The 22,518-nt window shown below is 49.9% G+C and overlaps 1 protein-coding gene across 8 annotated transcripts in view; it reads left to right on the forward strand.

The window, feature by feature from the left end:
* CHD8 (chromodomain helicase DNA binding protein 8) overlaps positions 1 to 22,518 on the forward strand; it is a 1,687,145-nt gene that overhangs the window by 1,387,792 nt on the left and 276,835 nt on the right. For 7 of the 8 annotated variants that reach the window (XM_069633907.1, XM_069633911.1, XM_069633909.1 and 4 more), the window contains one exon: positions 8,386 to 8,499. The exons of the other annotated variant lie outside the window; for it this stretch is intronic. In XM_069633907.1, the coding sequence (XP_069490008.1) occupies positions 8,386 to 8,499 (114 nt within the window). The remainder of the gene's footprint in view (positions 1 to 8,385; positions 8,500 to 22,518) is intronic. 8 annotated transcript variants of the gene reach the window in all.

Below are 22,518 nucleotides of genomic sequence, written 5' to 3' on the forward strand. Positions count from 1 at the left end.
GGCCTTGGAAGGCCTCTGGCCTCGGCCCTGCAAGTAGGGAGAGTGGGGGGTGGACATACTCTACACTCTTTTGGTATATAGGTACATTCTTATATATTCCTACACTTATTAGCCCGCTGCCACAAGGTCTGTATGGAGGGTACCCCTTTCCAATTTTGCCCCAAGTGCAACCGCAAGTACCCTTGGGTTCACAGGCGCGCTACGTGCAATCTCTGCTTACCGAGGGACCACCCTGAGGCTAACTGCAGAGCGTTTAGTAGGTTCAAACCGAAAACACTCAAGGACCGTTCGATCAAGCGTTGGGCCCACCAGGCCGGGCGTCAAGAGGCCATGGCAGCGGAGGGCGCCTTCAGCGATGGCAGCGATGCCGTGCTTTCGGACGGCGAGGGCAACGTGGCGCCAATTGACAGCCAAGCGCAAGTCCCCGACCTCGGACGGTCGACCGGCAGGGCGGCTATGGGGAAGACCCCCCCCCAGCGACAAAAGCGCTATCCACAAAACACATGAAGTCCAACCGAGATCCAACGCGCACGCCGAGTACTCGCAAAGAGGCACATACAGAACGGTCCGAATCGGTGTCCTCTGGGCGTTCTAGATCTAGATCGCCGCATGACTCCAGGCAACCATCCACTGTTGCCAGAAGTGCCTCGCTCCCCAAGGTAACGGAGTTTCGATCGTCAGAAAAACGAAACCAACCTCTATCCCCAGTCTGCACTCCAGGAGTCGGCGTCAACAGGCCGCGCAACGGCTGCTCCTGAGTCCCAACCTCCACTATCCAGAGATAGGGACACTACCCCCGAACCTCGGCACCAGGCGTCGAAAGACTCCGGAGGGGCGAAAAAACAGGGTAAACACTCTTCCACACACGGGGAAGGGGAAAAACAGAGGAAGCAGTCTCAGCCTACTTCCACACCTCAAAAACTTTCTACCCCACATAAACAGATGGATAATTCTCGGTTTTCTGTTATCCCAAAGACCCCTGTTCAAACCAGTAGGTCTAGTCTAGTTAAGACCGGGAAAGGCCTTCAAGAAAGAAGCATTCTCAGCTCAAGAGAGTGTCTACTGATGACATAGACAGTCATGTCAAGGATGTCATCATTGGCAGATTTCTATACCAAAAAACGGGTCAACTCCCTCAGGCTCTAAGGATCCTATACCACCAAGTAAGAAGTCCTGGATTGAAGCTCCTACTTCAGACCCCTTCAGTATACAGCCCTATTCTCGATATCGGGGAGATCCATCCCTTTATGAGGATCCAGATTTGGGCATGTTGGAAGAACAAACTGGGACAGGCTACTATGGGGATGACGAGTACCAAGAGGAGGAGGACAACCCAGAAACCTACAGGCTAGATTCCCCGGTAGATAAAGAACCCCCGTTTACTGACTCCCCTGTCGATTACTAGCCTCTTTTGAATGAAGTGCTGTCCATAGCAGCAGAACACTTGCACATTGACACCCAGGGTGCTCAGGAAGAGAGGGATTTTGCAGAGGAGTTAGTGGGAGAAAGGAGGCCTGTTGCCCAGGCCATCCTTATCCTTAAGTCTATACAAAGTAGGATAGACCCTTCCCTTGTTAATCCCTATCTCACTAGGGCGGTAAACCCCAGAGTTGAGAAGCTTTTCAGGGCAGCCCAAACAGACCCACTGTACATAAGACGGCATCTGAAACCAGAGTCCCTGGTAGTTACTAACACCCGTAAGAGGGCGGGAACACCCTTATCGTCGGAAGCTCCTCCCGACAAGGAGAGCAAGATTATTTATGGCTTGGGCAGGAAAGTAGCCTCCACTTCCGCCTACCAGGCAAGGATTGCCAACTCCACCACCCTGCTGGCGAGTTACAACTGCCACCAGTGGGAAGAAGTGCGGCACTCATAGATTCTGCCCCAGAACCCTTAAAAAGCCAATTGGCACGAGTTTCGGCGGAAGGAAGAGCCGTGTCCGGTTGTATATTAAAAGCAACCTTTGATGCCGCTGATAACGCCGGCAGATTGATAGCAGAAGGTACTGTTATCAAAAGGCATGCTTGGTTGCAACAGTCTGGGTTCAAAGCCGAAACCCTGGCTTCATTGATAGACAAACCGGTGGAGCCGGATCTATTGTTTGGTAAGGCGGTCGAGGATGTGCTGAAAAATGCCAAGGACGAGTATGAGACACTCAAATCCCTAGGCCAACTAACCAATAAACCCCCTAACCAGAGAGGGAATGGCAATTTCCTTCGCCCACGCGGACAAAATTCCCAGAGAGGGTCTAACTATTCCCAGGGGCAGGGTACACAATGGAACAAAAACAGCCAGCAGTCTACCCAGGGTTATGGCAGGGGTAATAAGAGAGGGCGTGGTAAGGGTAGAGGCAAGCCCAGTAGAGGCGGCGGCAGCACGCCTCCAGCAAAACAGTGATGTTCCCTTCAGGGTCCCTTCTCACACATCCCCAATAGGGGGACGCATTTCCAACTTCACCCAAGCTTGGGACGGGATCACTTCAGACAGATGGGTGCTGTCCACAGTGTCCGCAGGATACTGCATAGAACTGTTAAGGCGTCCCCAAAACCACCCTCCACGACAAAGAATACATTCTTTGGACCACCAGAAGATCCTCCTCGAGGAGATCGTCAATCTTCTAGCAAAGGACGCAATAGAACTCGTCCCGGGACACCAGGTAAACAAGGGTATTTATTCAACTTACTTCTTGTGCCAAAAAACGATTTGACAATGCGCCCAGTATTGGATTTACAGCCTGCAAACAAGTATGTCAAGCCCCAAAAGTTCTGCATGACTACTCTCCAGGAGGTAATCCCCCCTCCTAAAAAAGGGGATTACATGGCAACATTGGACATGAAAGATGCCTATTTTCATATTTCCATGTTCCCGGCGCACAGAAAGTACTTGCGCTTCAAGGTGGACAGTCTGCACTACCAGTTCAAGGTACTGCCCTTCGAGGTAGCCTCGGCTCCAAGGGTATTCACCAACGTACTGGCGGTGGCGGCAGCACACGTACGCAGGGAGGCAATCCCGGTGTACCCTTACCTGGACGACTGGCTCATCACGGGGGAGACCCCAGTAATTTGCAGAACAAACATTCAAAGGACGATCGACCTCCTCTTTGAATTGGGCTTCTCAATAAACAAGAAGTCGTCAAGTCTGGTGCCAAGCACCTCCAAACAGCCTAGGAGCTATCTTAGACGCGCAAGAAGGGTTGACCTTTCCATCAGAGGAAAGAATTCGGAATATACTGCTGCAAATTCCGCAATATCAGGCTGGTCGCCAGATAACGGTACGCAAAGCAATGCGTTTGCTAGGCATGATGGTGTCATGCATTTACCTGGTCCCCCACCGCGCCTGCGCATGTGTCCCATGCAGGAATGGTTGGCGAAACAGTGGTCTCAGGCAAGTGGTCAGTAGTACGATCTAGTGGTCGTTTTGTCAACACTGGTACAAAGCCTTCACTGGTGGACAAGAGAAAATCTGTCCAAGGGGAAACCCTTTTACGATCCCGAGATACAGGCGGTAGTCACAACCGATGCATGCCTGACAGGGTGGGGAGCTCACCACCTCCACCACACAGCTCAGGGTCTCTGGTCTCACTCAGTGGCTAAGAATCACATCAACCTGCTAGAGCTTCTGGCAGTATGCAGAGCGCTTCAAGCATTCGAGCCCTACCTGCTGAATCTGTCTGTACAGATCCGGACGGACAGCACTACAGCCATGTTTTACCTAAACAAGCAGGGAGGGACTCGTTCGCCAAATCTGTCGAAGCTTGGCCAGAAAATTTGGATATGGGCACTCAGACGGAATATCTTCCTGTCATCTCAACATGTTCCAGGGGATCTCAATTCTCTGGCGGATGCTTTGAGCAGAGATCCCCTCCCAGAGGAACACGAATGGTGTCTACACAGAGAAATCGTAGGAGATCTCTTCTCTCAGTGGGGTTTCCCCACTATAGACCTATTTGCCACAAGCGAAAACAAAGTGCCCAGGATTTGCATCCAGGTTCCCCCAGCCAGACTCCCAGGGGAACGCCCTGTGGATGAACTGGTCAGGGATGTTTGCGTACGCTTTTCCACCAACACCTCATCAGGAAGGTGGTCAACAAGATGAACAGTCTCAATGACGCTCGTCCTAGTTGCTCCCATGTGGGCGAGACAACCGTGGTTCCCACACCTACGCAGACTAGCGGTGTGCGAACCCATCAAACTCCCTGGCTGGTACAACCTACTGTACCAGCACCAAGGTCAAACAGTGCATCCTCAACCCAACTCAATGAACCTAGCAGCATGGCTCCCGAGGTGATAGAGTTCGGACATCTCAAATTATCTCGGAGGTGCATGGACATCCTAAAGGAATCTAGGAAGCCAAACACGAGGCACTGTTACTTTGACAAATGGAAACAATTCGTTATCTGGTGCCAGAATAAGCAAGTCAACCCAGTTGATTGCACTCCTTCCTCAATTATCACATACATGCTCCACCTGCTGGATGCAGGACTGGTATTTAACTCACTGAAGGTACACCTGGCAGCGCTGTCAGCATACACCTCATCCCATAACAAGGTGTTGTGGTGGAAGATACCAGTGGTTAAAGCTTTCATGGAAGGAGTGAAGAGACTTCACCCTCCTATTTCAAACCCACCACCAGGATGGGACCTTAACGTGCTGCTATCTAAACTCATGGGCCCCCCATTTGAATCCATGCATAAAAGCAGTCTCAAACACCTGACTTATAAGACGGCCTTCTTAGTAGCAATAACGTCTATAAGAAGGGTAAAAAAAAATTCAGGGTCTGTCAGTGCAGGATCCATTCTTTACAGTTCATAAAGATAACTGATTTTACGTACACACCCTAGGTTCTCACCTAAGTTTTTCTAAATTCCACGTGAACCAGTCCATCGAGCATCCGGCTTTCTTCCAAGACCCACAAAGCTCGGATGAGGTGAAACTACACACCCTAGATGTGCGTAGGGTGGTCATCTACTATGTAAACAAGACCAGACCACTAAGGAAAACAGATCAGCTATTTGTTTCCATAGCTACAGGCAGAGAGGGAGATCGCATCTCTAAAGGTGCCATCTCTAAGTGGATTGTTAACTGTATCCAGTTGTGTTACTCTTTCTGAAAAAACTCTGCCTTTCATGCCAAGAGCCCACTCTACTAGAGGCATTGGGGCCACTCTGGCTTTCATTGCAAATGTACCCCTTGACACCATTTGCAAAGCAGCTACTTGGAGCTCTATTCACACTTTTACTCAGCACTACTGCATTGACCCCCATTCCAAGACAGATACTCAAGTGGGACAAGCGGTTTTAAGACATTTATTTGCTCATGACCCTTCTCACATCCCACCTCCTTCTTCTAACACTGCTCGTTAATCTATGGACAGCATGTGATCTAAGCAGATTCAACAAGTCTCAGAAGAGATACATTACTCACCGTAATCATATTTCTGATGCTTGTATCTGCTTAGATTCACATGTAACCCACCCTTCCTCCCCTCTGAGAGAAGGCGCATGGATGCTTGTAGTCTTATCTATCTGCTTGGATTATCTGTACTCGCGCTACTCCTCATGCTACCTCATGTCAGAAAAAATACAATCTGAGGGTCCTAGACGCGTGAGGGATCATGGGTACAGTGGACGTCACACTAGGGATAGTATTACTGGCACGCCCTGTGTCGACGCCCATTTTCGAGTTTCGAAAAACAAACGGTAATACTCTGCAGCTTCAGCTAGATGTTGGCCTATGCACAGCATGTGAATCTAAGCGGATAAAGCATCAGAAATAAGATTACGGTGAGTAATGTATCTCATATATATAAGACTGAGACTTTCAGAGCCGATGATAAAGAGCCAGCCAAGACGGATCAACGGCTGACTCGAGGTCCACTACGCCCCCTGTCGAAAAGTTTCCAAACAGCAGAGCTGGATGATGGATATCTATCAAGATGAAAAATCTGCGGTAGAAGAATACATAGAAAGATGATTACGGCAAGTAATTTCTCCTTCCCGTTACCTTCCTGATGGTAGGAGAATCTCAGTGGGAGCCTCCTTCGTTGTAGACACTCATTCGATTCACAGATTGCAAGCGTGTCTCCTGCTTCAGCATCTCTCTCCTCGTGGTTTCTTCATGGGAACAGTCGTTCAACCATACCAACTATGGGTTCTAGTTGTCGGAGGTATCGGCAATGTTCACTGGGCACTTGTTCCGCTGAGGATTCCTATCCCTGGTCACGCCACCACCTTCAGACGGGCTCAGTCCCTTGGTGTTTCTCAAGCTCTGTACTTGCCCTTGCTTCGGCGTAATGCTTTCGAAGAAGTGCAGGTTAGAAACTTGCTGGTTCTGGCTTGAGGAACTCCTCAGCTGGTGTTCGAGGGTTTCTCTCTCTTTCTGTTTCTTTCTTCATCTTCCACATCACGCAGCTCCCGACTTTTCCCAGCTGACTTATGTTCTCTCTCCGTCTACCTCTCACTCCTCTCCCAATGGAGTTATGTTCATCCACCTCTTCGGGGATTGGCTCTTGGATTTTAATTTGGATAATATCAGTTATGATTCTCCTTGTCTCAGTGTGGGTGATCTATAGTTTCTGAAATTATGACTTCCTCGTCCCATTGTGTGGATTTCCCAGGATATATTATTGTAGCTTCTTCGTCTCAGTCTTGGTACTTTATGGAATCTGGTGTTCTGAAGCTTCCTACGTAGGCATAATATGTACATCCTGAGGGAGTTTTTAATGGGAACAGGAGTCCTTGTCCCCAAAGGGGGAGTCTCTCGCAGTGAGGTCCCACTTGCCTCTACTCCTAGAGAGCGTATTGCGGAGTGGGCTCATCTCCCTAGCCTCACAGGAAGATGCTCCCCCTTGGGGAGAAGTGAAGAGTTCCTTGATTCATTGCACAACCCATTAATTATCAAGACTTCTTGAGCAGGGCAGTGTACAGGACCCGGTCATCCAGGGACTTGAATCTTGACCAGCGATGACCCAAATGACCAACAATCAGCATTCCCTGTATTTGGACCCACCAGCCAAGAGTAAAAATGGTGATGGTGGCTCCAGGAGTATGAAAGAATCCGACCAGGCAGGTTTTGGCAGCTTGATTGGAAAAAGAGGGCCAGCCAATCGGCAGAAAATGGTCCCATGATGAAGACCATGGTGGAGGCGAACCAGGACAGCCCAAACAGGAAGAGGCATGGTATTTGTGCCCAAAAAGCCACTTTGATGAAGGTTGCTTCCTACACCAAGACGACAACCAAGGCTTTAAAACAGGAAGGCAGTGTAAAATAGGAAATCAGTGGTTAAAAGCCCCAGAGATGGTCCCAACACGGAAGTCCCAGCACAGCCCAACAATTGGGATTATGAGGAAGAGGACGACATCCTTGTAAGGACGTCCATCAGCCAAAAATCCAAATCATATACTCATAGGGACACAAGCCCTTTCAGTAAGGGCAAACTGGTCTCAGAATTGCAGAATGTTCTTTGTTGCGACACTACTCCTGCAGGTAAATAAACCTGCAGTTCAATAAAACATCCAGCAGGACTGAGCAAGGGTCACGTCTCCCCTAAGCCAACCTTCCAAACACACAGCAGGGCACCTACACAAAGGTTATGGCAGCCAATCATGTTGGCACCAAAACCGACCAAACAATTGGGTCCACTGACTCAGGATGTACAAGTCACCTGTCTAGGTCTGGGGATTGGTATAAATCAGTCAAACACAGTAGAGGGTTCAGGGCTGGGGGCAGCGTGACCCCATATGTCCACAAAGGCCATTTTATGCCTGCCTGTGTATTGGGATACTAATGCAGTAAATCAGCTTGCACCCATAGTGAAGCCAGCACTAAGTTATAGCTGCCACCGGCCTACTGCCTAAAACCAATGCAGAGTGATAAAACCACCTAAGGGCTAAAATGGGTTGCTTAAAAGGCATCCCTGTCCAACATCCATATGGCCACTCAGATATTCAAGAGGGGTTTCAGGAGACTGCCTGCAGATGTTCCTCTGACCCTAAAAACAAAAAATGGGGGCTGATGGAGGAAGAGAGTGAGGGCGGGGGGCAGCAAAAAGTTTGGGAAATAAAAATTAGGGCAGCAAAACCTCCAAAAGGTCATTCTGCCCTAGCAAAAATCCTAGACTAAAAGGGTTGCAGTGGCAGATGGGATTAATTAGAAGTCCACCTAACCACCAAAAGAGATCAGATTTTAAAAACCAAACAGGAACAACTGCAAAAAAGTTAACATTTCCCAGAGTCAGACAGCAGAACCCCCAAATATAGAATTCTCCCCCAACACTTTCTCTACACTGAAGACCCTACATGGTCTCTAGCGCTGCCTTTATGCTACTAATGCGTTTGCTAATTGATTGTGGAGTATTTTTGGGCCTACCTATCTCATTTTCCTCTAGGACGAGGGACTGAAGATGACGTTCCAGAAGCAGCGCATGTTGGCAAATGGGGGGCTCTCGAAGGGTCACAACCTCTTCCGCAAGAAGAAGGGGATCAAGAAGAGGATGGCTGAGGTGAGACATGGTTGAAGTGTGCATGTATGGGGTGGTGTGGAAGGCTTGGAAAGAGATGGAAGAAAGGGACATACCAATAGTAAGCAAATCAGTGATGTCCTTGTCCAAACCGGAGCAATTCCTCAACCTTGGTCTCGGGGGACGACTACTGAGCAGAATTGGGTGGGGAAAGGTGATCTAACTGCATCATTCGACTCCCTCATCTTTAACCATAGCCTTGGTAGCAAGACTTATTGGGTGCTCTGCTCTGTGCAATTTTGTGATATTGTCTGGTAACGTGGAATATTGGAAATTATTTCTGGTGTTGGCTTCTAGTCACCTGAATGTTTGTTCTACTCTCCAGCCCACTTCATTGTTAACTGTGTGCGTTTGCCATCATGTTACTTTTCCTCATCCCTTCCTCCCTCACAAAACTCATCAACTTCACAACAAGCGTATGCAATAGCCTTTTAAGCAAATACTCAAAGCAATCCTTAATCACTGATATTCCTTCCATGTTTCAATGCTTGCACATTAGTGCAATCAAGAGGGGAGTGGAGGTTAGGGGGGGGGCGAATAATATCCCCTGCCTGACTATGGTATCATCTATTGGGGTGATCAAGGACACGGGTGCATCCCCATTGAAATGGATGATTGACTTATGATTGGTTTGGTGAGTTGTAGGAAATGTTCTTTTTTCATTTGCCAACGATAGATTTTAATGTATCCCTCAGCATATTTGCCCATGTCATACACCCCTGCTGGACGTTTAAAGTAAGTGAAGCCTTTTTAGCTTCACTTACCTGCTCAGCACTTTTATTTTGGGGGCACAGATTAACCTTTAAGGCTACCAGTGCAGTATGACTGTTTACTCAAGTAATGCATTTTTTATTTTTGTAGAACACACCACCTTACAGTGGTGAGCGGCAAGGGTACTTTGTATCCCCTTTGCCCTTTTCTTCTGGCAATGTTTTCCCGCCTTGATTATGTGCCTAGGACAGGCTTGTGGCAGTGTACTTTGTGTTTAGTCGTTAATGCATAATGCCATTTCATATTCCATATATTTAGTGGCTTCCACTTGTGATTTAAACCCTGTCCTTTTGTCATCGTGCTTTTTGGCAATCTTACTGCCCTCTAAGATCAGTTCTATGTAAGGGCATGTATTTTCGGGGTTGGACTCTCAGACATGAGCCGCTTTGTGACTCAACTGAATAGGACTGGGTTTTGGGCTGTCTGGCCTCAATACACATCAGTCCAAAGAGGTATCTGTTGCTGCGTGGATGATGTGTGTTAGGGAGAATTCGCAGAAATGTGCTAGTTCCCTCCACCTTCGAGACCCCCAGCAACTTTGCTGGATTTTGAGGACTTGATTTATTTAACCTGAAGAGAGTGGGACCCTTTTTCCCACTCTCTCATATATTTGAATGTGATTTTGAACACTGTTTCTTTTGGTTGTGGAGTCTGACAAACTCCATAGGCATCATATTTTACATTATCACACAGCACCTTCAGTGCAGTGACGCAGGGAAGTCTTTCAGATTTCCCAAAGGTTTAAATACCTTCTCTGGGATAAACTACTGTTTCCCAGAGCAGTAAAGTGAAATTGACTTTACTTACCATTTTAACTTTCTAGACCCAGCACACACTATTAGAATAGAGTGCTGGAGGGGTTATCTAGTATCCCCTTTGTCTAGCTTCTCATGTAACATTTTTATGTTACCCTTTTCTCACTGAATGGCTTGTGGCAGTGGTTTTGTTTTTACTACCATGGTGTGCATTTACTGTGGGCTGCGTTCGCTGCTGCGGTAAAGCACCCAATGGTGCCATTTTTGTCAAAAAGGCTCTGGTCGTCTTTTTCCACCATTTCTTTGTGGAAAGGTCCTTCTTGTGATTTACTCTGCGCGCCAAACCAGGTTTGGTTTCTTTATTCATTTTGCCTTTGGCGGGATTCACAAGTTAAGCCCGCCTCTGGTTCCAGGGTTTCTGGGGTAGGCAGGAAGTGAGGGAGGTGCCCGAAACTCCCTGTGCTTAGTCTGCTAGGAGACCCAAATGCACTCTGTGGTGATTGGCCGGCTGATTGTCGGGCAAGGACAAGCCACTCTGCTGGGTGACTGACAACTAGGCTGGAATGAATGGGAGAAAACTGAATAAAAGGCGAGTCTTTTGGCTTGGAAGACAGAGTCAACCACTGGACAAAGGAACCGAAGAATAACTTGAAGAAGACTCCTGCTGCAACTCCTGGACCGTTGGTTTGCCCGGTGAAGCACTGCTGCAGTGCCGAAACGCCAAGTTCGGGACCAATCAACTCCAAAGTAAGCCACCTGGACATGCTGCTGGAAACCGTATAGCCAGGGAGAGGTCACCAGATTGTATGTGTTGCTTTTAAGCTGGCTTAGAGCTTCAGGAAGATCCTCCGGACAACAGAGTGCAGGACCCCAGAAGCAACGAAAGTCCACCTCGACAGCCAGGAACCGCAGTGGTGCTATTTGCGGTAGACGCGAGGACTTGAAACACTGAACAGCCACTGAAAGTGAATTTTGCCGGTTGCGAGTTTTGACTGTCCAAGTGCATTGCAGGAGCCCCCCGACGTCCTCCCCCTTGTCCCCAAGACTGAGGCCCAGGAACAGTGGGATCTGCAGAGCTGCACAGGAATAGAAGTAATCGGCTGCATCTTTTCTACATTTCTAAGGTACTGTAAAAGGTCTGAGAGAACTTGCCTCTTACTGTAGAGTTGCTTGAAACTTCTACAACTCACAAGTCTAATCAGCTTGCTGCTTTACATTTGATTCTTCTTTTCGTCAAAAAAACTCCTAAGAACTTGTGCAAAGACTTTTCCATTTACTTACCAGATGTGTTTCATCCCATACAAGACTTTTGCCCATTGGCTTTGGCTTAGCGTATTGAATTGTATGACACTTATTGAGGGATCCAAAAGTATTTACCTGCTTAAGAATATTTGTGGTCTCTTGTTCTAATAACCTTTACCTTTTATGAGTTTCTAAGAATATTCTAAATGCCAACAGTAAGATATTAATGTCTCCAGCACCCTAGTTACTGAAGTCACCTGTGGGTGTAGGTTGTGTCTGTGGGCCATCCCAAAAGGGTCTCTATTGATTTAGAAACTAAGAGTGTACAGTATTAAAGTGTATCTGTGTTACTATTACATTGCTCCCTTCTGAAGAAGGCTTATTCTAACTGACTGATACATTAATAATTGTTTATGCAAGAAAGCTTGAGTGTAGGAGTTTATTTGAATATGTGTACCAGTGAATCTGTGTAACTCCACTACAGCTCACATTGACCCCTCTTGAGATAACCCTGGCTCCTCAACACGCTACCAAAACTGTGTAGTACAAGCTTATACCAAAAGTTGGGTTTCCTATACCTGTAGTCAGAATTGTATGTAGTGTTCCCAGAGGGTACTGCATGCAAACTTTGCCTAACAATGTGATAGTGACCGTCCAGGATTTGGCAGCACTTAAATGTTTGGTTCGTGGTGCAGATGATTGCCTTTTGTGTGCATGGATAACCATCTGCAAAAGGGCTGTCACTTTAGTGCTTTAGCACAGTCATTTTGGGTCATAGTGCCCACAGTCAATAGAAAGGGCTGCCCTTGCTCCACCCTTGGAGTCCATTTTCAGATTTACTGCACATTTTATTTTGGGTGTTGTGACAAATCTTCGGATGTCATCCCTTCTTTTCTAGGGGGAAGCCCATTCCCATGTGTCCAGAGAGACGAGGCCGCTCCCCGATAATCCCCTGGAGATGGTACTCAGCCGGGGGATCATATAGGTGTGAGCCCCCCCCTGTGGTGTTAGGGATGACCATCAGGAGAGAACGCAGTATCCCCACCCATCACCTGACTCTAGACCCCCTTCCCACAAACCTTGAACAACCCCTTCATTAATAGACTCATGAGATGTGGTCAACCTGCCAAAACCATAGGAAGTACTGGGACGAGGAAAACTAGGAGTTCTACAGCATGGGGTCTGGCATGGAATCACATGCTCCTGAATATTCCCCGTCGGGAGTCCTCGGTAAAAGAAAACTTTACTTTCACGTCAAAAATGTATTCCTCCTCTAAAACTATCACTGTACTCTGGGTCATACTGCCCCCATCCAATGACAGTCCTCACCCTATGCTCCACCCCTGGTGGCCATCTTCATATTTTTACTGCATGCCTCAGTGTTGGTAATCCTCTGTGATTTCAGTGCTATTTTCCTAATATTTTGAGTTTTTGGGAGCAATATTAACATTTTAACCGATTTTTGGTTTTATCGTTCGACCGGAGGTGGACTACCGGCAGTGGGGATCCGCTGTTGCAGATCTTGCTACAGCGAGGATCTTGCATCGTATCAGAGTAAGGACCAGGCTTGGGCCTACTTCATGCCTTTTCGCCATGACCGAAGAGAAGAGATGCCACTTCAAACTGCGCAAAATGTGGACTAAGGAAAGTTTTCTTGGAGGATCAACACCACAAACGTCTTTACTGTCTGCAGCCGGAACATGATGAGGAGGGATGTGAGGTTTGCCATGGTTTTTCGAAAAAGACCAAGAAGGATCGCTACAGCAGGCTGGCAGCGTGGTAAAAATTGGGTAAGGCCACTAACTCGGCCACCAGGCATGGTCATGCTTCCCCAGGACCAACCAGTCCCACGATCAAACTCCCTCCGAAAAGAGGTTGAGGTCCTTTCAGGATGCCCCACCCACAAGGGTCCAAAAGAAGGCAATGCTGCATGCCAATGATCCCACTGTTAGGCAGAATTCCGTGCAGTGCCCTTAGGGACCACTACACACAATTAAGACCACAGGTGGCAATACAAGTTTTACCTTTGGTACAAGCCTGTACTACTAGGTTATAGTGGTAGCAGTAGCGTAGCAGCCAGGCTTATCTCAAGAGTATATGAGCAGTAGCAGAGATTACACAAAGGGACCACAATTACTGTGACTCAAGCAAACACTGACTCAAGGTTTCAGGTAAAAAATAAAAGTACGTTTATTTTTAAACCATTTGTTATTAACACGACACTTCTATTACTTCGACCACACGTAAAATATACTACAACTAACCAATTCACTTTGTACAGTATTATTCGAGGTAAGTACCCTGTGTTTGAATGGACCGGTGTTATGAAACAGAACATGCTACCGTGAATACAATTGCGATCACTTTATGACAGTTCGGTTTACTCGATAAATGTGTATCCGCGGCAATAAATGTGACCGGGGTAAAAACACACTTAGCACCTGAAATACCCAGAGAGAGTTGGGGGCAAAAATCACAGGCAATATGTTCGTTAGGCAGACAGAATCGACGAACACACATAGACAGGAATTCAAGAGTCAAGGGGCCGGAGCCAAAGTCAAGTGACACCGGGTGCCTGTTGTTGAGGATCACACAGTCGGACAGTTCGAGATTCAACGTTGCCAAGAATACTTTGATATTGTCAATGTTCGGAAGCAAAAGCTATAAGAAGGGGGGGGAAAGTAAGGGCAAGCCTTAAAGTAGAGAAATAGGGATTTCACCCAAAATTCCTCAAACAGGACACAGTACCTTTATCAAAGAACAAAGCTGTTGCCACAGCAGTTCCTGTTGGTTTCCCGCAGACCCACGGTTTCCTGCAGCTTCAGCACGAAGGACGATGAGGGGGTCCGCACCACACAGGGATGAGGCCAGCAGCAGCGACAATAAATAAAAGGTGCGCTCCTTAAAAACAGGAGAGGGTCATCAGGTGGCTATCCGGACCACTACAGCAGTGGGCAGCGATTTCGACCACGAAGGCGACCTCTGGCTGAAGAAGATGAGCTGGTTATCCCCACCAGGCTCAAGGGAAGAAGACTTCGGACTGGATCTCCTCTTAGTCGTTCGACGGGTAGATAGCTCAGGACTGCAGCAGGGCTTCACCGGTACGGGGTAGTTGCAGCAGTCGACCTCTAGCCCAAGAGACCTGCCTTTTATGTGCAAAACCCCCATTCACACAGCTTGGCTGTCAATCACCCAGCAGGGGGGTTGTCCAGCCGGGACAACCGCCTTGTCCAATCAGGTCAAAGTGCGACTTGGGTTTCCTAGGATACCCTGTGCAGGGGGTGACTACACCCCTCCCTTACATCCAGCCCACCTAGACACCCAGGCGCCCTGAGGAGGGCTTCTAGGTAGAAGCCCGCCAAAAGACAGTGAACAAAGGAGGAAAACCTGGTTTGCCGCGCAAAGTAAAACACAAGAAGGAGTTTAACAAAAAGAAACGGTGAATAAACCGCACCGGAGTGAAACGAAAAAGGATTTGGTCAAGCTGGTTTACGTCTGAGGCTAACACAGTAGCCTACAATATTACCACGGTTATATAAGATAACCGCAGTAGAAATTTAGGGTAGATATCACTGCCACCAGCCACGTCTGAATGTTAAGAGCGAAACAATGCTCTAGGAGGTACAGATAAAGAGTGAAGAGTTAACCCTTCCAGCACTCCATGAAAGATGGTGTGTACTAGATCTGTGGTTAAATTTAACTAAGTAAAGTTAATGCTAACTTTACCCTTTTCTGGGGGACGGTAGTCACCTCAGAAATGGAGTCCGGGGGGGGGGGGGTGGGTCTGAATGATAAACCCTGTGCCACTGCACAGAAGGTGCTGTGTGACGCATACAAAGAAGGGGGCTACTGAAGTGGTGTACTCCAGAGCCCACAATCATAAAAAAGATCAAAACGCATAGCAAAATACAAGTAAGAGTGGGAAAAAGCTCACACTCGTACCAAGTGGAAAGAAACAACTCCAGAGATCCAGCAACGCTGCTGAGGGACTCACTAGGTAAGGGAAATTGGCCATGAAATGAGAATTCTCCCTAACACCCACTGGGTTCGCCGGCGCTGCAGATCCCAGCTCGGGAAGGGCAAGGTCACCATCGCTGAACACATCCACAGTGAGCCTACCAATGACGGGCGCCCCCTCTTAGAGAAAGTCCTTGACTCCTTCGAAACTCTGCTTGCCATCGGCGGGCAAGGTGACGAATGAGATATCCAAATTGTGCCCTTTGTGGCCTCAATCGGTATATCAACCAGCCAAGACAATTCCATCAACCGCGTCAACGGCCACAGCCACTTAGACGATGACTGCTGTTACCACCCAGTCGATGACCCCATCGACTGCCTCAACGACCACTACTTTGTCGAACGGAGAGCAGACTACAAAGGTGGTGCCTGCACTCTGTGATAGCTACTCTGCGGGTGTCCCTGCCAGCACGGCCTGAGGTAACTGCTACAGCTTTGGCGAAGACCCCTGGAATTGGGACAAAAGCTGCTTCCCCTCCCCCGTCAACCTCCCAGAATTCTCAGGGGTACGCAACAAGGGACTGAGCCAAGTGTGCAAAGGAACATTTATACTAGCTCAGAGGAAGGAAACGTCCTGCCCGAGGGCTACTATTTGGACCATGAAGGGGTCCATGGACCCTTGTTGGAAGGTGGGTCACTGCGGGGTGAACCCTATAGTCTACCTCTCCAGAAGAGGCGTACCAGCCCTGAGCCTCCCCTTCTCATTCCTTCTATACCTCAGCCCATGGGCATTTTGTTGGACATTCTGACCACGCTGGTATCAGAAATTCAGCAGAGAATACCGCTCACACCGGGCCCTACTCTGTCTAGAAGTCCTCCTAGCCCGCCTTCTGGAGGCTCTTCTCAGCGTAAGCGCAAGTCAAAAGACCCTGCTGGTCAAAGGCACCATCCGACGACACCGCTGCCTCCCCCTCAGGATTTGACTGGACACAAACGAGGCAGATGACTTTGTGCCAGTGGATAGAGAGCTAGCAGGTGCGGATGACCCTCACAGGGCCTCTCCGCCGGAGAGGTCGGCTCCTTCCACTCAATGATGTCCAGGGCCTCTAATCTTTTTCAACTGGTGCCTGAGGAGATGAAAAAGGAAGGGTTCTTTTGTCAATGTTGTGACTCCAGGCGGAAGACAGTGTGTTCCCCTTGTTGCACGATATCTGCGATGAAGGCCTAGCGCTGTTGAGGAATCCGACCACGGCCCCTCCCAGGACATGCTTGAAAAGAAATAGAGTTCCGGACTCTGCCCCCAAGTGCCTGGGGTAGCAGCCTTCTCCTGACTCTGTGGTCTCAGCCGCGGCCAGAAAACTGTCAACCCATCCTCGTCCATGGTACCCCTGGACCAATAGGGGAAGAAGCTGGACGCTATGGGGGAAGAGTATTACGGCTGTCAGCACCGTGAAGGCCGCTTATGCCCTGACGATTTTCTACCACTACGACCAGGAGCTCTTATATAAGGTGGGCCTAATTTTGGACTTCATACCGGATGACAAGAAGACAGAAGCTCTTGCGCTGTTCCATGAGGAGGAAGTGGCCTCAAACCATGCATCACAGTGATGGTGGACATTGCGGACACTGGATTCCGTCATATGGGAAACAATTTCTCTGTTACGCTCACCTGGTATCCACGGGGACGCCACCCATCCCTGGTTGGATGATTTGCACTCTCCAACCCTCTCCCGGTCCCTTGGTAAGGCCTCTGGTTAAAGATGGGTCTGCAATATAGGAGAGCTGGATTCAATACCAGATTGTCTTTGTTTTCCCACCTCCCTTGGCCTCAACGCCTTCCTCTGCCTTGGGCCTTCTCCTCACATTAATATTGTAAAAGGTAGATTCTCAGTCCTGCTCCTCGTGGCAGGGGCGCGTAGATGTGGGGGGTGAGCAGCAACCAAGTTACTTTTCTGGTGCAAGCCCCCCCCTGTGGGAATCCAGGCCTGCTGCGACTCCGTAGATTTGTTGCTTTACAGTCTTTATATGCAGTTCTTATGTTCATCTTAGTTAGAATAATAATGTCTTGCTTCTTTCCTTTTAGGTATGCAAAGGTATTTTGGTGTTGTCATGCAGTTCGAAGATGAGCATGGGCCGGTAGGCGAAAGCGCGGTGTGCGCGATGCTGTCCGGTGAGTAATGCGTGGTGCTGTTTTGCCTTTTATATTGCTAACCTGTGTCTTTTCTCTCCTTGCAGGTTGCAATGTTCTTCGCCGAGCGCCGTAATGTTCCAGCAATGATACTGACTAGGAGATGACTACCCAGGTAAGAATTGTGTGGCTTTCTTCATTCGGGAGGAAACGTCCGTAAACGCTTACTAATGCAGTCTTTCTTTCTCCTCTTTCCAGGTTATAGTAGTATTGGGGAGAATTCTCCTTCTAGGGCTAATTTCCCTAACCTAGTGAGTCCCCCAGCAGCTTTGCTGAATTTCTGGAGTTTATTTTTTCCACCTGGTAAGAGTGTACATCTTTTACCACTCTTACATGTGTTTTGGCCTATGTGTTTTACTCATTGTGTGATCTTGGGCACTGGAGCACACCACTCCAGGTGCCCCTGTTCTTGTATGGGTTACACCGCACCCTCAGTGTAGTAACCCAGGGTTGTCTTCAAGACTTCCATCCTGACTCCATTTCGGTGGGGCTGACTACTGTCCCCCAGAGAAAGGTAAAGTTGCCATTTACTTTACATAGTCATTTTTACCACAGACCCAGTACACCTCATCTTACATGGAGTACTGGAAAGGGCTAATCGGTACCCCTTTTCAGTCTGTACCTTCCTGAGCATTGTTTTGCTCTTTTAACATTTAGACTTGGCTGGTGGCAGTGGTATCTTCTCTAACTTTTCTACCGCGATTATATTAGATAAACGTGGTACTGTTCTGGCTTTTTATATTACCCTCGAACATAAACCTGCTTGACCAAATCGTCTTTCTTTTGGCTCCGGTTGGGTTTATTCGCCATTTCTTTTTGTTAAAGTCCTTCTTGTGTTTTACTTTGCGCTGCAAACTAGGTTCGCCTTCTTTGTTTACCGTCTTTTTGGCGGGCTACTGCAGAGAAGCCCTCCTCAAGGCACCTGGGTGTCTAGGTGGGCTGAATGTGAGGGAGGAGTGTAGTCACCCCCTGAACAGGGTATCCTAGGAAACCCAAGTCGCACTTTGCCATGATTGGCTGAGGTGGTTGTCCCGGCTGGACACCCCCCCTGCTGCGTGATTGACAGCCAAGCTGTGTGAATGGGGGGTTTTGCGCATAAAAGGCAGGTCTCTTGAGCTAGAAGTCAGTCGCCTGTGGAACAACAAGGAACCGAAGAGAAGCGGAGAGAACGACGGCTGCTGCAACTACCCTGTCCCGGTGAAGCCCTGCTGCAGTCCTGAGCGATCTACCCTTCGACGACTGAGGGAAGATCCAGTCCGGAGTCTTCTTCCCTTGAGCCTGGTGGGGATAACCAGCTCATCTTCAGCCAGAGATCTCCGCCGTGGTCGAAATCGCTGCACACTGCTGTAGTGGTCCGGATAGCCACCTGCTGATCCTCTCCTGTTTTTAAGGAGCTCACCTTTTTGTTGTCACTGCTGCCGGCTTCATCCCTGTGTGGTGCAGACCCCCTTCAGACGTCCTCCTTCACAACGAAGCTCCAGGAATCGTGGGTCTGCAGGAAACCAACAGGAACACAAATGCCAGGGCTCCAGCTGCATTGTGGAAATAAGGTACTGTGTTCTACTTGAGGAAACTGGGTGAACCCCTTTTCTTCTCCAAGGCTCGTCCTTGTCTTCCCTCCTTCTTATAACTTTTGCTTCCGAACATTGACAATATTCAAGTACTCTTGGGCTATACGGAATCGTGAACTGTCTAACGGTGTGATCTTCGGCACAGGCCTCCGGTGTCATTTTTGCCCCCAACTCTCTCTGGGTATTTCGGGTGCGAAGTGTGTTTTTACCCCGGTCACATTTATTGCCGCGGGTACACGTTTATTTAGTAGACCGAACTGTCAAAGTGATCGCAACCGTATCCGCGGTATCATGTTTTGTTCCTAACACCGGTTCATTCAAACACACGGTACTTATCTTGAGACTTACTGTACAAAGTGAATTGGTTAGTTGTAGTATATTTAATGTGTGGTTTTGTTTAAAGTTTAATAGAGGTGTTGTGTTTATAACTGATGGTTTAAAAATAAATGTACTTGTATTTTTTACCTGAAACCTTGAGTCAGTGTTTGCTTGAGTCACAGTAATTGTAGTCCCTTTGTGTAATCTCTGCTACTGCTCATATACTCTTGAGATAAGCCTGGCTTCTCCAGCATGGGGTCTGGCATGGATTCACATGCTCATGAATATTCCCCGTCGTCAGGCTGGGAATCCTCGGTAAAGAAAAAACCAGTATCAGTTTCGTTTCTGATCTGTCTTTCGTAGTAATAACCAATCACTGGTCTCTGCGTCATACTGACCACAGCCAATGACTGCCCTCTACCTAAGCACCGCCTCTGGCAGCCATCTTCAGATTTTTACCGCACGTTCATGCGTTGGGATCCTCGTGCTATTGCTCTTGAGCGTTAGTGCTATTTTTTCACGTTTTTTCTCAAAAACTTCGTTTTTTCGGTCAAAAGAGCCTCAAGCTCCACCGACTCTCCATCCGATCAACGGGGACCCGTTTCGGATTCGTCTGCGCCCCTCAAGGGTGAAGATTCGTCGAGCTACGCTTTTGGAGGACTCCAGAAGTTTCTCAGGCCCGGCCATGGCCCAGGAGAAGGGAAGCTCGACGCCCGGAAAGCTGTTCAGGGTCTGCCCTGGATGCCAGCTGCAGAACGTCTTCAAGGAGGACGAACACTCTTTTTGTCTTTACTGCCTACATGAGGACAAGACGCACGTGGAGAAGAACTGTGTGTTTTGCGGCAACATGTCGGAACGGACCATGAAGGACCGCCATCAACGTCTCGCCAACTGGCTAGAAGGGAAGAGCCCGTCCGGCGAGAAGAAGAGGAAGAAATCCGAGCGGTCTTTTAAGACCTTTGAGGACGCCGCGGCGACGGGGGTCCAACATAAGGCCAAGCACCGCGAGTCCGCTGGCACCGGGAGCGCCGAACGGTCGGGCTCTACAGGCGCCAGGCAGGGCGCACCCTCCCCGGCACCATCAACCACGAGCCAACGCTCTGGGTCGGGTAAGAGGAAGGCCGAGCACCCGGCGAAGCTCCTGGAGAGGCCCCGGTCGAGCTCGAAGGCGGAGGGGGAGTGAGGCAGTGTCCCCCCCCTCAAGGATAAGGCGGTGAGCGCACCTAAGGTGGTGAAGGCCTTAATCCATCCGGCCAAGCCCTCTATCGAAACTTTCGCGGCGGCCCTGGCTCAGCCTGTGGAGGCTACAACAGTGGTGGCGACCTCGGGGCTCAGAGTCTCCCTGCCACCTCGGAGGGAGTCCTCTTTTGTGCCCATCGATAGGACCCCCGTGAAATCCCCCGTGGGGAAGAAAAAGGGGGGGCAGGGCGTCGCCGTAGATTCGGCCTCAACCTCGGAGGAGGAGCTGGTCGAGGTCTTAAGCCACGGCCTCGGCGTGGAAGAAGACCGGCCCGTCGGGATGGATCCCGACGCAGGTGACGACGACATCGTTGAGGGTACCGACGGGGCCCCTGATCGCCCGTCGGATTCCCCTCTGCCAGCGCCGCGAGACAACTCGGCGGCCATTTTGTTGGCTATACAGTCCTTATGCTCAGAGATAAGGACGAGACTACCGTTGCCGACGGAACCTCTCCCGTCGGGGGACCCAGAACCGGGACCTTCTGGTGTTCCCCCTACCAAGAAAAGAAGGATCCACCCTCCACCTCCTTTTCAGCCGTCGCGCCCCTTCCAGCCCTCCTCCCCGTCCACCCGAGGGGATGATACGGGGACTGACACGGCAGCGACGGGTACGGACGACTAGGTATACGACGAGGATGTACCGTCGTCGCCTCCCACCAGGGCTTCTCCGCCCGACGAGATTGGATCGTTCCACTCAATGATCGCCAGGGCATCCGAGCTTTTCCAACTCTGCCCTGAGGAGAAGAAGAAGGAAGGTTTCCTTTATCAGCGGCGCGAGGCCAAGAGGAAGACGGTTCTCGCGGTGCCTCTATTGGACGACATTTGGGATGAGGGCCTCACCCTCCTCAAGAACCCGTCCACGACGCCAGCTAGAAGAGACCGGTACGAGAAAAAGTACCGGGTCCCGGACACGGCCCCCCTGTGCCTCCGGGCGCAGCCTACTCCGGATTCCGTCGTCTCCGCGGCGGCCAGGAAAAAAGCGGGGGGGGTGCGGCCTCCACATCGACTTCCCCACCGGACGGCGAGGGAAAGAAATTGGACGCTATGGGACGCAGAGTCATCTCGTCTGCAGGGACGACGATTAAAGCTGCCAACGCCTTGGCTATCGTGGCCCGATACGACAGGGAGCTCTGGTACAAACTGGCTCCCCTGCTGAACTTCTTGCCGGACGACAAGAGGGCAGAGGCCCTGGAGATCCTGCAGGAAGGTGAGGTGGCTTCGGACCATGCCATTACGGTTGCGACGGACATCGCCGACACTGGGTTCCGCCAGTTGGGCAACGGCGTTTGCCTTAGGCGGCGTGGATGGCTCAAGGCTACGGACTTCCGTCAAGACGTTCAGAGTCCTGGACATGCCCTTCGATGGGAACAACCTGTTTGGGAAAACGGTGGACGATTCCCTTCAGGCCATTAAAGCGGACACCGAGACGGCCCGGGCCCTTGGAGTTCTGCAACAACGACGGACGCCCTTTCGGAGCAGCGGAGGCAAGGGCGCCTCCAAAGGTTCCGGCGGCGGTTTCTCCTCCTACCGTCAAGCGGCCCGCTCGTCATCTCAGGAGGCCTACAGAGGACGAGGCAAGCCTGGCGGACCCCGCCGTCGTCGCCAAGGACAAGGCGCTAAAGCCTCGTCGAAGCAGGATTGAACCGGCCGGGGGGTCGGGCCCCCACCGAAGCACCCCGGTGGGAGGCCGGCTGGCGAGCTTCGTCAGAGTGTGGGAGTCCATCTCCACCGACCGTTGGGTGCTGGACGCCTTGGCCCGGGGCCACGCGCTCGAGTTTCAAAGAAAGTGTCCGCGCGTCCCCCCCGTGGCCAGGAAAGAACTTCACGTCCCTCAACTTCTCCTGGAGGTGAAGGCGATGCTCAAGAAGGGCGCCATCGAACTCGTCCCAAAGAGGCTTCGGGGCTCCGGAGTCTACTCGAGATACTTCCTCGTGAAGAAGAAGACGGGGGGATGGCGCCC

Source organism: Ambystoma mexicanum, chromosome 13, assembly GCF_040938575.1.
Source record: "Ambystoma mexicanum isolate Mex_15411 chromosome 13, UKY_AmexF1_1, whole genome shotgun sequence".
In the NCBI taxonomy this organism is placed as follows: domain Eukaryota; kingdom Metazoa; phylum Chordata; class Amphibia; order Caudata; family Ambystomatidae; genus Ambystoma; species Ambystoma mexicanum.